Source organism: Labrus mixtus, chromosome 2 (assembly GCF_963584025.1).
Source record: "Labrus mixtus chromosome 2, fLabMix1.1, whole genome shotgun sequence".
Taxonomy (NCBI): Eukaryota; Metazoa; Chordata; class Actinopteri; order Labriformes; family Labridae; genus Labrus; species Labrus mixtus.
Window position 1 is genome coordinate 30,453,954 of NC_083613.1, and position 13,629 is coordinate 30,467,582.

Sequence of the window (13,629 nt, forward strand, 5' to 3'; positions counted from 1 at the left end):
TGAGTTTTATAAGTTTGTACATTTGAGTTTGTACCGGTGAACTCAGATTTTGTTTTTATTTTTCCCAACAGTTTGTCTAATCAGGTCTGTGCTCGCGGGCATGCTTTTTCAGTCCGACCATTAAATTTCTGTCTGTATACTCTTCTGAAAAATTTGTGCATGCACTTCCGTGGCTTCCAGCTTAATTGAACAAGCCGTGTGGAGGTGTCTGCCGGGCGTGTTTACAGACTTTCACAGGGTTGAATAGTGAAGGACATTCAGGAGTTTTTCTGCATTGCTAAACAACTAATGTGATAACTGAGGCGGATTTTCATCGCTGATAGATAGCGAAGAACGTCGCAGAGCCAGGTTGAACATTAAAGGAAGAATGTGCCACATTTTACACATAAATAAATCAGAAATCATGTATCCTCTGTGAATCTCTGAGTCATGACTGTCTACAATGAGTGAGAAGCAAGAGTCCCGCTGGCTGTGTTGTTGTCGGAGCTGTGTTTACATCATGTTTACATGGACGGGACGGCCTTGTGTTTAAAGCTGTTTTAGTCTAAGGACTAGAGAAAGGAAGAATAACATACTCACTGCTTTTAGATCACGGTCATTTTGTGTGAATTTACATGCAATGTGAAGCTCCGAGCTAACTACAGTGTGCTAACATTAGCCTCCTAAAACAACACTGCAGACCACAGGCAATTGCAGCTCGAGCAAGAGGACAATTGTGTCCTCCGCTAAGGCCGTTTGATAACTCCTTTGTGCGATCGCGAGTGGAGAGGGGTCGGAGGTGTGTCGCTTGAGGAGAGCGGAGGCTTCAGAATAGCTGAAGCGTCGCCAAACAGCAGTGTGTTTTGGTTTAATGCTGGTGCTCAAGGGCGACATCTACTGGATCAAAAAGTTGCACACACTTCCTTTAAATAAAGAGTCAGGTAAACGTCAGGGTAACAAATCGTCCTTTTCCATTTGTTGGTACGTTTCTGGAGTCTTGCGCATGTGTGGAAACCCGTCTGTTATCATTGAATGACCAGGTATAGGTAGAAGTGATAGTAAAGCCAAGTTAGAGCTCTTCAGTTCTTCGTCTTTCCTCTGTTTCTTCTCCCCCCGTTTCCCCTCTCACTGCTACGTCTTGTCACTTTTTGCTTGCACATCATCAAACAAGCCTTCGAGGAGTCACTGTCCAATACTGTGCACGCTTATCTCCGTTTCATGATTCATCACAGAGATTTACAGCGTTCCTGGAGAGGGACTGCTGGCTATACGCTGCGATGCAGCCAGGTATAAATAACTCGGCCTTTCGACGGGGTCATACAAATTGCTGTTTGTTTTGCTTCAAGCATGCAGAGCCCTTTAGTGGTGGACAGAGAACCAAGGTAATTTGTAAGATTAAAGGAATAGTTCAGGGTTTTTTTGAAGTGGGATTGTATGGGGAACTTGTGAATAGTAGGTGAACCTAAAGTAGATAACAATCAGCACAGCCTGTAGGTGGCTGTGGTTCTACATGAAATATGTACTGCTTTTTTATTTCATTTGATTTTTTTCTTGTTTTGAAGTGTTTTTTTTCCTTTACTCCTTTAATGTCCTCGTGTTTTGATGTTTGAATGATTTCGGTCTTTGCATGGTGTTGTATTGGCAAATGGTTGAAATCCTTCATGGCAGATTTTGACAAGATGTGTTTGCAATTTATTGACGTACCAAACTGACTTGTGGGCCACATTGAGTGAGGAGGGAGGCCGCATGTGGGCCCCTGCACCGCCAGTTGCCCTCCCCTGAGCTAAACTAAAAAAAGTCTCAAGTTAAAAAATCGACACGGCAAAGTATCGCAATATTTTGCGTGGTGATATTATATCGTCTCGTGGCCGTCACGTATCGATATCTTTATTATATTAAAAGCGAATATGCTTGTTTAATTTCTAATTGCTGAAGGGGTTGCACAATTCATTTTGACAAGTATACAACAAGTTGCATTGTTAAAAATTCCTGCAACTGTACAGCCGTCCAAACATGTTTGTGTTCAGTTAAGTTCAACAGGAGTGAACAGTTCAGGTTGTGAGGTGCATGCAGCCTTTTACATTCTCAGCATATTGCGACATTTTTGAAATCGCAATAATATCGTATTGTGACTCAGGTATTGTGATAATATCGTATGGTGACTCAGGTATTGTGATAATATCGTATGGTGACTCAGGTATCGTGATAATATCGTATGGTGACTCAGGTATCGTGATAATATCGTATTGTGACTCAGGTATTGTGATAATATCGTATTGTGATAATATCATATGGTGACTCAGGTATTGTGATAATATCGTATTGTGATAATATCGTATGGTGACTCAGGTATCGTGATAATATCGTTTTGTGACTCAGGTATTGTGATAATATCGTATTGTGACTCAGGTATTGTGATAATATCGTATTGTGACTCAGGTATTGTGATAATATCGTATTGTGGAGCCTCTGGTGATTCCGACCCCCTAATACAGACAGTGAACTTAATGCTCAGACTTAAACCATCAAGCCCCTTTAATACAGACATGTATTCACACAGTTTATCGCTACATATTTTAAGCCTAAAGTCGCCTAAAAAAAGGCCACTTTTGGCATTGATCTTTCAAAAACATCTAGCTAATAATATTCTCTCACCGTACTTGAAATCATAATAAAAGTCCTTCACATGCCCACGCAGTCCATCGTGCTGATTCGTGCAGCAATCCAGCGGCAAGGTAAACACATTTAAATCACTTCACTTCACCTCACTTCAGCTTGATTCTGCTCGAGTTGACTCAATCCGACTCGACTCCCTACAATTTGAATTATGCAACTGAGCTGAGTTTTGGGCTGTGTCCAACTCAATTCAATTCAAAATCCATTCAAGTCAATTTAATTCAGCCCAACTCAATACCACTTAATGCACTGAAGATTCTTTTGTGTAGGTGGATAAAACCAGTCAAAGGGCTACTAAGCTGTCTCGAATCCCTGTCTAGTGCGAGGAGGAGCGCTTTTGTTTAGCAATATTGGGCGAAATTGCTCAACCCACAGACAGCCATTAAGGTAATGCTGTAAGGCAGACACGCTGAATGCAGAGCTGCTCAATACAGAGCCGAGTCTTCAAGAAGCAAATAAAAGGCAGCATCTCAGCGAGGGTGCTCGCAATGTAGGTCTTTGTGTGTGTTCGACTGAGAGAGTGTGTGCGCGAGCGTGTGTGTGTGTTTGAGAGAGAGAGAGAGAGAGAGTTAAGATTGAGTGTGTTAGTAAGCCTCTGTGGATGTGTGTGATTCTAGGAGACAGAGTGTGCCCGGGATTGTGCTTGTGATTCGATCCAGAGGGAAATGGATGAAGAAACTGATGTAAGAGCCGGAAAACTTTCCTCTCCGCTCCTGTGTCATCACATTGTTATCGGAGTGTGCGTCTGCACTCGCCGTGAAAAGCGTATATGCACAAGGATCTGGGCGGGTGTGTAATTATATGCTATTATGTACACACAGGAGCGTGTCTGTGTGTGTTAAAATCACGCGTCCGGTGGTGTCTGAGGTGTGTGTCCCTGCCTCCTCCTGCCTCAGCTTGTCTGCGTTTGTGAGTGAGTGTGTGTGTGAGTGTGTGTGTGTGTGTGTGTGTGTGAGTGTGTGTGTGTGTGTGTGTGTGTGTGTGTGTGTGTGTGTGTGTGTGTAGGGGGGGAAATGACATTCCCACATTCCTGCCATTTCGCAGTGAGCTTGAAACAAAAAAAGAAAAGGCTGAAGGGAGGAGTTGTTAACACAGTAACATTATCAGCCGAACAGCCCGTCTGTGTTATCTTGTGTGTGGTGGTAAACAGCCGAGACAGACGAGAGAGGGGACTTCCAATCACATTGGAGCGCTGCGGTGACCTTGATGTGTGAGGAATCAGACAATTTCTCTCCTTCTGCTTCTCACAGCCTCTCTCTCCGTCTGATTCTCCCACTGGCTTTGTCTTTCCCTCTTTGTCCTGTTTGTCCTCGTATCACACACAGAGGAACACACACATTTAATAAATGTTTGAGGATGTTCTACTGACTTTTAAACAATGACTCCTGCAACAAACTTCAACTATCAACCATGACATTGACCTAAAAATCACTTTTGAGGCCTAATCTTTAATCATCGGAGGATATTTGGACCCTACAGCTTGTCTACATGTGGCTGCAGAGTGAAAGCCTCATATCAGCACAGTAGCTGCAGTCCTCCATCACTTTCTGCACCGGATGCATTCAGCAGCAGCACTGCTGTGCAAACGGAAAATTTTATGACGGCACTCACGGCCAAGTTCACCATCAGGGTAATTCATGAGCAGGAAAATAGAGGTAAAAAACTGTTGCTGCTGCAAGACGCCGTTTAAAATGTGTCCATAGTCGAGCGGTGCTCAGGTCCTTATTGGTGCGGGAATTGGTTTTCCAATTTCTACTTCTTAATACAGCAACATATTTCAGTTTTTTTATTTTAAAGATTTATTTTTGGGCTTTTATGGAGAGATAGGACAGTGGATATAGTTGGAAATCAGGGAGTGAGAGAGATTGGGGAATGGCGTGCGGGAAACGAGCCACAGGTGGGTTCCAACCTGAGCCGCCCGCTTGGAGGACCGTAGCCTCCACTGCGCCACCAGCGTCCCCTTGTGAGAAGTTTTTAAGATGTTTTTTTTTTATTCTGACTGATATTCATACCTTTATATGAGCGGCAAAAAGAAAACAAGACCAGCTGGCACAACATTGATTGTTTCTGTGTGGTGACTTTAATGACTCTAACTGCAGCTGACATTTTCCACAGCAAAGATTCTCAATACGTTTTATGATTGACTGTTAGTATGTGCAGGACAAGATGAGTGACGAGATAAGAGGTACTGCTTTGAGAGCTCAAATCAACCCCAAACCAGAACTTTCTCACAGAGGCTTTATGTGACATCATAACTGCGGATGTTCAATATCTCTATGACAACCGGGCACACTTACAGTACACCACTGTCACTGTGCAGGACATTGAAACATGATTGAAAGCCCCCAAAAACTGCTTATAAAATTGGACCTTGAGATTCTTTCTCTTTTTTTTTTATCCAACTCAAGCTTCATGCATACTGGTTTCCAAACTCCAGTGCGGACTCAGGAGCTCTTCAGCTTCGAGTGGACCTGAGCAAAAGAAGATTCTGCAAACTGAAGAATCAAAATGCATCCATCTCTCACTTTAAAGATTACAGCATACCTGCCAAACCCTGCAGTTCCACCCGGCGCTCTTACTGGACCTCTCCAGTTTTGTTATTTCTAACGGGAATCTTTTTTTTCATCCGATTGTGAGGGCCCTTCAACCTCATTATAATAACCGATATACGTGGACCTATACTTTCTACATGTTGGTCTGAAGATATCAAAAAGTGCCAGATCATCTAAGAATCAAGACACACACACAATCCACAACTGCATGAAATGTCAACCCTTCTGTTTCCACAACCTGGCAACCCACAACGCGATTGACGGGGTGTGATCACATCTGTGCAGAGTGGAAAGGCGAGAATAAAGCTGGATTCACATTTTGTAAGTGAGAACATGGATTTGTGAACATAGGGTATAATTTATTCATTAGAATCACATTTCAGCTTGAATCTTTCATTCAGAACCCATTTGTTTCACATGCTAGTTTACAGCAACATACATTAGGGGAGGGATTTTTTTTCACACTTTTATTATGAGGTCGGCTCTCGGAGGAAACTTTTCACCGAACAGATATTACTTTAAAGATCCCTCCACCAGCGAGGATGACTGCGGGGAAATTCAGCATGACATGTGGCGAGCTGAAGGGATCAAGGTTTTTGTTTTCCTCCACGTCGCAGCTGCAGGATGACAAGCTAACTAAAGCGTTAAATGAAAGGAAGAAGAGTAAAGACACCTAACAATGTGTTTCCTTCTTCTTTTCAAGCATGAAACTGAACTGCAGGTGTGTGTAATCACCTTTAAATATAGATTTTTCTTTTAAAGGTGTAGTGTCTAAATGACCAGGCTCAAATGGATAATCAATGTTAACGGAGTCGTGATGTGTTTATCGTCCACACAACACAAAAACATGCCTGTCGTTCACTCTTTTCCAGTACTGTTTGAACCTTTTCTTCCCCTCCTCTCATCATCTTTATAGTTCTGGCTCAGGTTCCCCTCTCTCCTGGTGCCTGCTGACTCTCATCCGCCCTCGCTCGCCCCTCCCGCTCCCCCTCTTTGTCTCCAGGTCAGTAGATCAGTTTTCAGTCTGGCTCGTCGGGTGATCCCCGCTTCAGTTACCTCATCCTTCTCACCTCTCGCTTACCCCCCTGCCTCCTCGCCTCGCCTCCTACTCACCCCACGTGAAACATATGGCCAGCTGCGTGGCCTGAACTCGCAGGTGGCTTTAATAAACACATCGGAGCGTTTGGTATCATCATGACAGGGGTCACGGTTCGGTTACAGTGCGTGTGCAACAGAGAGAGAGAAAGAAGGATGTGGCGAAGTGAGTGTGTGTGTGTGTGTGTGTGTGTGTGTGTGTGTTTCTGGTCGACAGCGCCTTCACCCTGTGACCCTGTGCTGCACGCTGCATGTCATCACAGTGTGGATGTGTTCACAAAGGGGGGTGGAGCGGGTGGGGGGATGGATTGTGAGTCTATGACAGACGCTCATCATATTTAATCCTGGAAGGATTTCGTTGAAATGAAAAGCTGCTTTTCAATTTTATAATCCAGTAGACCTAATCTCTCCGCCGGCGTCCTTCCATACAGTCCAATTAGATGGACAAGACTAGCCGGATGAGTCCTATTCACCACAAACTCATTTCCATTTTCCTGCCCTTGCTGTGTCCAAACACTCTGGCAACCCCGTGCTGTGACAGCCCTGCGCTGACCTTCACAGAGTCTGGTGAAACTGTGCAATGCACAAAACAAAAAACAAAAAAAACTGCGCTGTCAACCCACCTGTTTCTACCGCAGTCTTGGCCTTGTAAACTGCACATTGATTAGACTGCGTGTGTGTGTGTGTGTGTGTGTGTGTGTGTGTGTGTGTGTGTGTGTGTGGCTGTGTGTCTTCTTCGATTCAGCCCCTGTGGCACCGTGCTCACACCCGCCCCCACAGACACACACACACACACACACACACACACACACACACACATGCAGGGTCCACAGAGAGAGAAAGTGCTCACTACAGTAAAAGAAGAAGAAGTGGCACTAGTGAAAACGCTGAGTCGAGTTGTTCTCGGAGGTCAGGCTTGCGCGGGGGTAAGACGCGAAAAGGAGCGGTGGCTGGCTGTTCAGATTTATGGCAGAGTAAGGGGGAGAAAGACAAGAAGGAAAAACAGAGTAGGAGTACAAATAAGAGGCCAACAGTTCAAAGTGCGTGTTTGGAGACTTTACAAAATGCAAAGAAAGAAAAGTTGAGCAGGAGGAAAAACAAATATTGAAAATCAAACAACAAATCTGACCTTTGTCGTGGTGGACTGAGGTCAGCAGACATAAAAAAAAACTGTTTGTTGGTTTGTGTGGGTGGTATGGGTTGTGTGTGTGTGTGTGTGTGTGTGTGTGTGCGGTAATGGTTAGAGTGCAGAACGAGGCCACTTTGCCCACATTGACTGCAGTGCCATGTGACTGCTGTGATCATTAATGTGTCCCGATGCCAACGGGTATCCTGATGACCCATATCTCAGCAGTCCACTCTCACTCTCTGGCCGCCGCCCAAACCAGATCTCTCTCTCTCTCTCTCTCTCTCTCTCTCTCTCATTTCCCCTCCCTCCCCCACACTCTCCCCAGGTGGAGGCTCAGACCGTCTCCTTTTTCACTAACTCCATCAGTATTAAGGCTGCTCATCCGCAATACTTCACTGAAGAGTGTCTGAGGCAGTAAGGATCCAAAATAGGGATGTGTGCGATTAGCCGATTAAATGATTAAACACCTGCTAGTCAGCACCAAAGTTACTAGTTGGTTAATATTTGTTTTAATTCAGCCCCCCAATGCTGCTCAAATGTTGTGTGTAAGCTGTAATGCAGCCACCCTCCACTAGCCGGAGCTGTAGCTCTGGTGAATGACAGTTTGGCAGTAATTTGATCTACTCTAGAAAATGGAGATAACGTTGTATGTAGGCTGAGTCAAGTTAAACTGGTAAATAATTACTTGACTGGAGCGATGAGCCACCACATTAAGCACAAGCATGTGGACGTTAACCTGCAAAGAGGACCAAAGGCTAGCGGCGCAAGCTATGATACCGTTAGCTACACACTGCAAACCCTTCTGACATTTACCCGCAGACGCTCTGATTCTGCGTTTTGCCATGTTTCATAAACTGTACTCAATTCAGACTTTTCTGAGGGTTTTCCTAAATTTAGGCAAAATTTGAGTTTAACCACCAGGGAAATTAGTCGCTAATAAAATCCCCTATCCAAAACTACCAAACTTTGCTTAAGATGTCTTTTCAGAATTTCTTGCTCACTTTAATTTAGAGATGTTCCAGTACCATTTTTTTACCTTTCTGATATAATTTTCTTCCGATAGTTATACTTGAGTATCAGCCGATTCGAAGTATCCCTACAGTACCAGCAGGACTAAAGAACTACTGTTTACACTGCACTACATTGCATTCAGCACCAAAATAGCAATTATATTTTTATCACTACATGATCATTTAACCTGTTTTTACATCTTTTCAGGGTTAAAAGGTCACAGTAATGGATCACTGCATTAACTGCTGTACTTTCCAATACCTAATTTTAGTCAACACCAGAGGTCGATACTGATACTAACATCCATATATTGAAATACTGAGGCCAAAAGGTCGATCCCCAGCCACATGTCCGATTCCTTGGGCAAGACACTTAACCATGAATTGCTCCCGCTGCTGTGTGCATGTGTATGAATCAGATAAGTTACTTCTGATGGTCACTTTACAAAGCAGCCTCTACCATCAGTGTGTGAATGTGTAGGTGTGACACGCGGCGTAAAAGAGCTTTGAGTAGTCAGAAAACTAGAAAAGCGAAATACAAACTCAAGTCCATTTACCATTTGATAACCTCAGAAACATCATAAAAAAACTATAAGATCTGAGTTGATTTCCATGAGTAAAATATCTGGGTCAATCAAATGTTACAGGTAAGATGTCTTGAAATGAAAAATACAAACTCATTTAGATAGAATGTCATTTTCCAAGACACTTAAGTTTTTTACTCATTGCAAGCAAATCAGGCCTTCTTTTTCTTTTTTGTATGTTGAAATAAGATATTTTTGTGGACTTTACAGGTAAAAGTGGTTCAAAATAAGTGTGATGAGATCATTTTGACTTGAAATTAGTCAAAAAACTTTGCAAAGATTTGTTTTTTTACATTGGGGAAGACGTTGACACTTAACAGAAAAATCAGCTTAGACGATTCCCACCCCTAATCAAAATACAAAACACGCTTTTAAACCCCCCCCCCCCCTTTTTACTTCAACTCGACTAAACTAATGCCGCCTTTTAATTGGCTCGCTCTGCCTTTTTTTTTTTTGTATTTCTGCCATCTCTCCCTTGCACATATCTTTTCCCCTTCAGCTAACCTCTATCTCTCATCCCTGCTCTCTGGAGTTTACATCCCAATACTCCCTCTTTTCCCCTCTTTCTGTCTTCATTTTTATATTCATTCATGCCCACTGATATGGATATCCTTCCTCTTCTCTGTGAACCAGCTAGATAAAAAAAAAATAAAAAAAAGATCCAACACACACGGACTGGGCTGTTTTATCATCTTTTTGCTCTCTCTGATGCAATCTTCGCTCTGCATCCATGACGACTAGTTTCCTTTAACATTCTAGTTTTTATTTCCTATTTGGAGCACCCTAGTCGGTCTGATGATGGGCTGACTTCAGATAAACACTTTTTAGAGTTTTCACTGACCCAGTAAAGTAGCTTTGAAATTCAAAGTCTCCCCCCCCCACCATCTCGTTTACTCCATCTTCCTCGCCTCCTAACCTCCTATAATTCTCTCCCACTCCTGATCTAATGCTATTCCAAATTCTGTCAGCGTCCCAGTTCCTACATTTGGCATATGCTCGCCACCTTTTACTCCCCGAGTCTATCTCTCACTCGCACTCACGTACAAAAATGCATATGCCTTCATGGAATAAGCAGCCCCTCGAGCGCAGTGACAGACACCCACCAACACAAACCTGCTCATGTCGCCAAACTGTTAGCGTTAACAAATCCTGACACCGACGTGAACACAGTCGCACACGAGCACCCGGAGTCTCAAGCACACACACACACACACACACACACACACACACACACACACACACACACACACACACACACACACACACACACACACACACACAAGCAGCGGTGCACAAAACCACTTGCTCTTGGATATTTTAGGTGTGGGCTGGGGGGTGTTGAGGGGGCACGACTCGACTGCAGCAGGGGAGTTAATTACCCCGAGCAATCAATAATTCATTATGCTGTCAGTTTGTGTGTCTGCACGTCGGCGTGTGCACGCTGGCATGTTTTGAGTACACGTAAGCATGAAGACCAAACTCTCCCAGTAAGCATTTTCTTTCCCTGGGAACGGCAGATTAAGAGGATTGACTCCGTAATGGATTAACCTCTGGAGTGCGTGTGCCTATGTGAAGGCATAGGAGTTCTTGTCGGTGAGTGTGTGTGTGTGTGTGTGTGTGAATAAGTGTTGAGTAGGATCAGAGAGCCCATGTATGAATTGATTAGCCTAAGAAGCTCCTCTACTTCCCTTTTTAATGACCACATCAGCACTTTCTCACCACAGGCAGGATAAATGCAGAGCTGTCCGTCAATGAAACGAGACGCCGCCCCTTTAAGAAGGGTAAGCTGTCACTCAAACGTCAATCTAGGGAGCACTCCCCGCAGACTTGGGAGACCCTGCTGTGTCAGTATGTCCATGATGATAGATTGTGTTAAGAGAGTGTGTGTGTGTGTGTTGGGCTGGGGGTAGAGGGGCGAGTGACCGTCTCTATATGCAATATTTATTTGTCAGCAGGACTTCAGCTTTTAGCTAGCGCTTCCTAAGTAAACGCCAAAAGCCAGCGCATCCATTATCCATGCAGCTGAGGCTGTTGACGGAATAAAAATATATGCTAAATGGGAGAAAGCAGCTTGACAAGAGAAACACAAAAAGAAAATGGCCAATTACCCTGTTGGAAGCAACAACTTCCGCCAACTCCCTCTTCATTAAATACTGAACTCTTCAGGGGTTGGTACACATGGTCAAACACACACACGTGTGCGCGCAGTCATGCATGCTGACACAAATGCACATCCACTTATTGTTTGGCTACAGTAGGGGCTGACTCATGTCCCCTGCATTAGATCTTGCTTAACAGAGGGGCTGATGTTTGACACGTAGCACACACACACAGTGACAGCAGGGTACTGTCACTCCGCTCACAGGCTTAGCATTCTGACACGGACTCACGGGCGTGTGTGGGGCACATACACACACACACACACACTCTGACAAGCTATTTTGTGGAGATAAAAAGGTGTTTAGACGTTAGCGCGCGGGGTGTGCGGTACAGTATGTCAGCAGATGTGTGAATGAAAAAGAGATGAAGCGAGAGGGGGGGGGGGGGCGGAGGAGGTGGGAGACAGACATCAGGAGCTGGAGTGTGGACGGAGAGTCGGGGAAGAGCTGGCTGAGAAGAAAAGGGTTCTTATGAAGGGAGGAGACAAAGCAAACATGAAAATTGAGGATCCGCAGAGACCGTAGCTGCAGTTCACCGCAGGAACTTTCCCGAGGGACTGGGGACTGCAGGAGGTGAGCCTACACCGCAAGGGACCAGGCTCTACATAAAGTAACAAGGGTTTCATTTTACCCTTCAAATGCACCCTGCTAAGGGGGATGGTACTTTGTGAAAAAATAGGGACTATGAGGTTGGGACTCACAGTGCTTAAAAATGCCTGAGCAGACTATTATGCCTTATTTTCACATGTCCAAAAACCCCGGTGGAAATGCAGACAACGATGGGATACAGGAACCTACTTTTGGTGGAAACACAACTTAACCAGTCCCTTACCTGTTTGCTGTACTTGTTCCCAGTCTGGCAGCCGTACTCTGAGCACTGGTCAGATCCCAGGGACATGGCGTCTGCATTTCCACTGCCCCCGCTACTGCTGCTGCTGGAGCCGGCGCTCCCCACACAACCGCCGCTGCCCACAAAGGTGTTGGAGGGAGGTAGGTCCTGGACCGCCTGGTGCTTCTTTCCCTCCGCCGGTGGGGAGTGAGGCTGCAGATTGACCGCAGGGAGAGGCGAGCTGGATTTGTAGTGTCTGGCCAAATCTGGGCTCGACTGGTGTCTCCTGCCGCCGCCCATCCGCGGGCTGCCGGGGTCGCCGTCCACGACGCAGTAGCGGGCGGCCAGGCGCTCACTTGTGCTGCTCAAATCCTCTTCGTCGTCGTCGTTGGCGTGGCGACGCAGCCCGTTGACCGTGACGATACCGCTGTAGAGCGATCTGTCCGACTTCCCTCCTCCCGCGGTAGTACCGACGCCACTCCCGTTGCGTTTGTCTCGGCGAGGCTTGCGTCCCCGGTCCGATCCCCTGCCTCGGCCAACCTGCGGTTGAGCCCCCGGAGGACTGAAGAAGTCTTCCTCTGGCTCCTTCTTCCCCGCCTCGTAGCCATTCTTGCCCTGAGCGCCGCACTGCCGCGCTGTGACCACGAGGAGGATGACCAGGATGACCGCCGCGGCTCCCGCGAGAACGCCGATGGCCACGCTCAGGCGCTGTTTCCCCAATGCACGCTCGCTGTCGGGGTCGCCCGCGATGTCCAGCGAGAGCGGAGCCATCAGACTTCGGGCAACCTGGAGTGAAGGGAAAAGTGGAGAAGATGCAAGAGAAGACAAAGAAAGAAAAAAGCAACAAAGTAATGAGAGAAAAGTACAAAGCGGCAGATGACAGTGGGTGTGCACCACAGAGAAACATCAAACAGCATCTTCAACTTAATTAAACTCATCACTGTGCTTTAGCAGGGGAGCTTCTCCATTATTCCCAGACACACAGAGTGTCGCTAAATATATAATTGCTGTCTCTTCCCGGTCGCAGCATTTGAAGTTGCGCCTCTGATTCTGCAAATTGTGCACTGGAGCGGGAAATTCCAAGGATTTTTAAAAAAACTGATTAAAGAGTGAAAGAAAACTTGAGAGGGATAGTTGAAAGAGGGGAAACAAAAGGAGGGGAAACAAATCAATAAACGTGCAAACAAAAAGAAGTCAAGAAACGTGTTGTGGCTACTCCCCCAGAACTCGAACGCATCCACTGTCTCATCAATGAACAATGTCTCCATTGTAAATGATAGCGTAGGAGTGGATTTGCCAAGGATTTGGTGTTACAGTTTTTTTCACACAGACAATAGCATGGACAGACAGATAGAAGGCTACAGTGAATATGTGTTTTTATGGAATAATTCTAAGAGACATTTTCTCTTCGCCTATACCAAGGGTCTTTAGTTTGATGTTCTTTAAGGCATCGTAGCTCAATGCTTTGCAAATCCCCCCTCGTCAATTGGTGCTCCAAATCTGTATTAAACTTTAAAATGTTTAGTGTTTGGGTTTAAGAGGATACTAATGACAATGATTCTCCATTATGAACACACATGCTGAGGCCTGAGGCTACCCTCTCCCTCTCCCTCTCC

General features: G+C 45.3%; 1 protein-coding gene across 1 annotated transcript in view; it reads right to left on the minus strand.

Moving 5' to 3' along the window:
• pcdh7a (protocadherin 7a) overlaps positions 1-13,629 on the minus strand; it is a 52,114-nt gene that overhangs the window by 27,710 nt on the left and 10,775 nt on the right. The window contains exon 3 of the mRNA XM_061065169.1: positions 12,017-12,799. Coding sequence (XP_060921152.1) covers positions 12,017-12,799 — 783 coding nt within the window. The remainder of the gene's footprint in view (positions 1-12,016; positions 12,800-13,629) is intronic.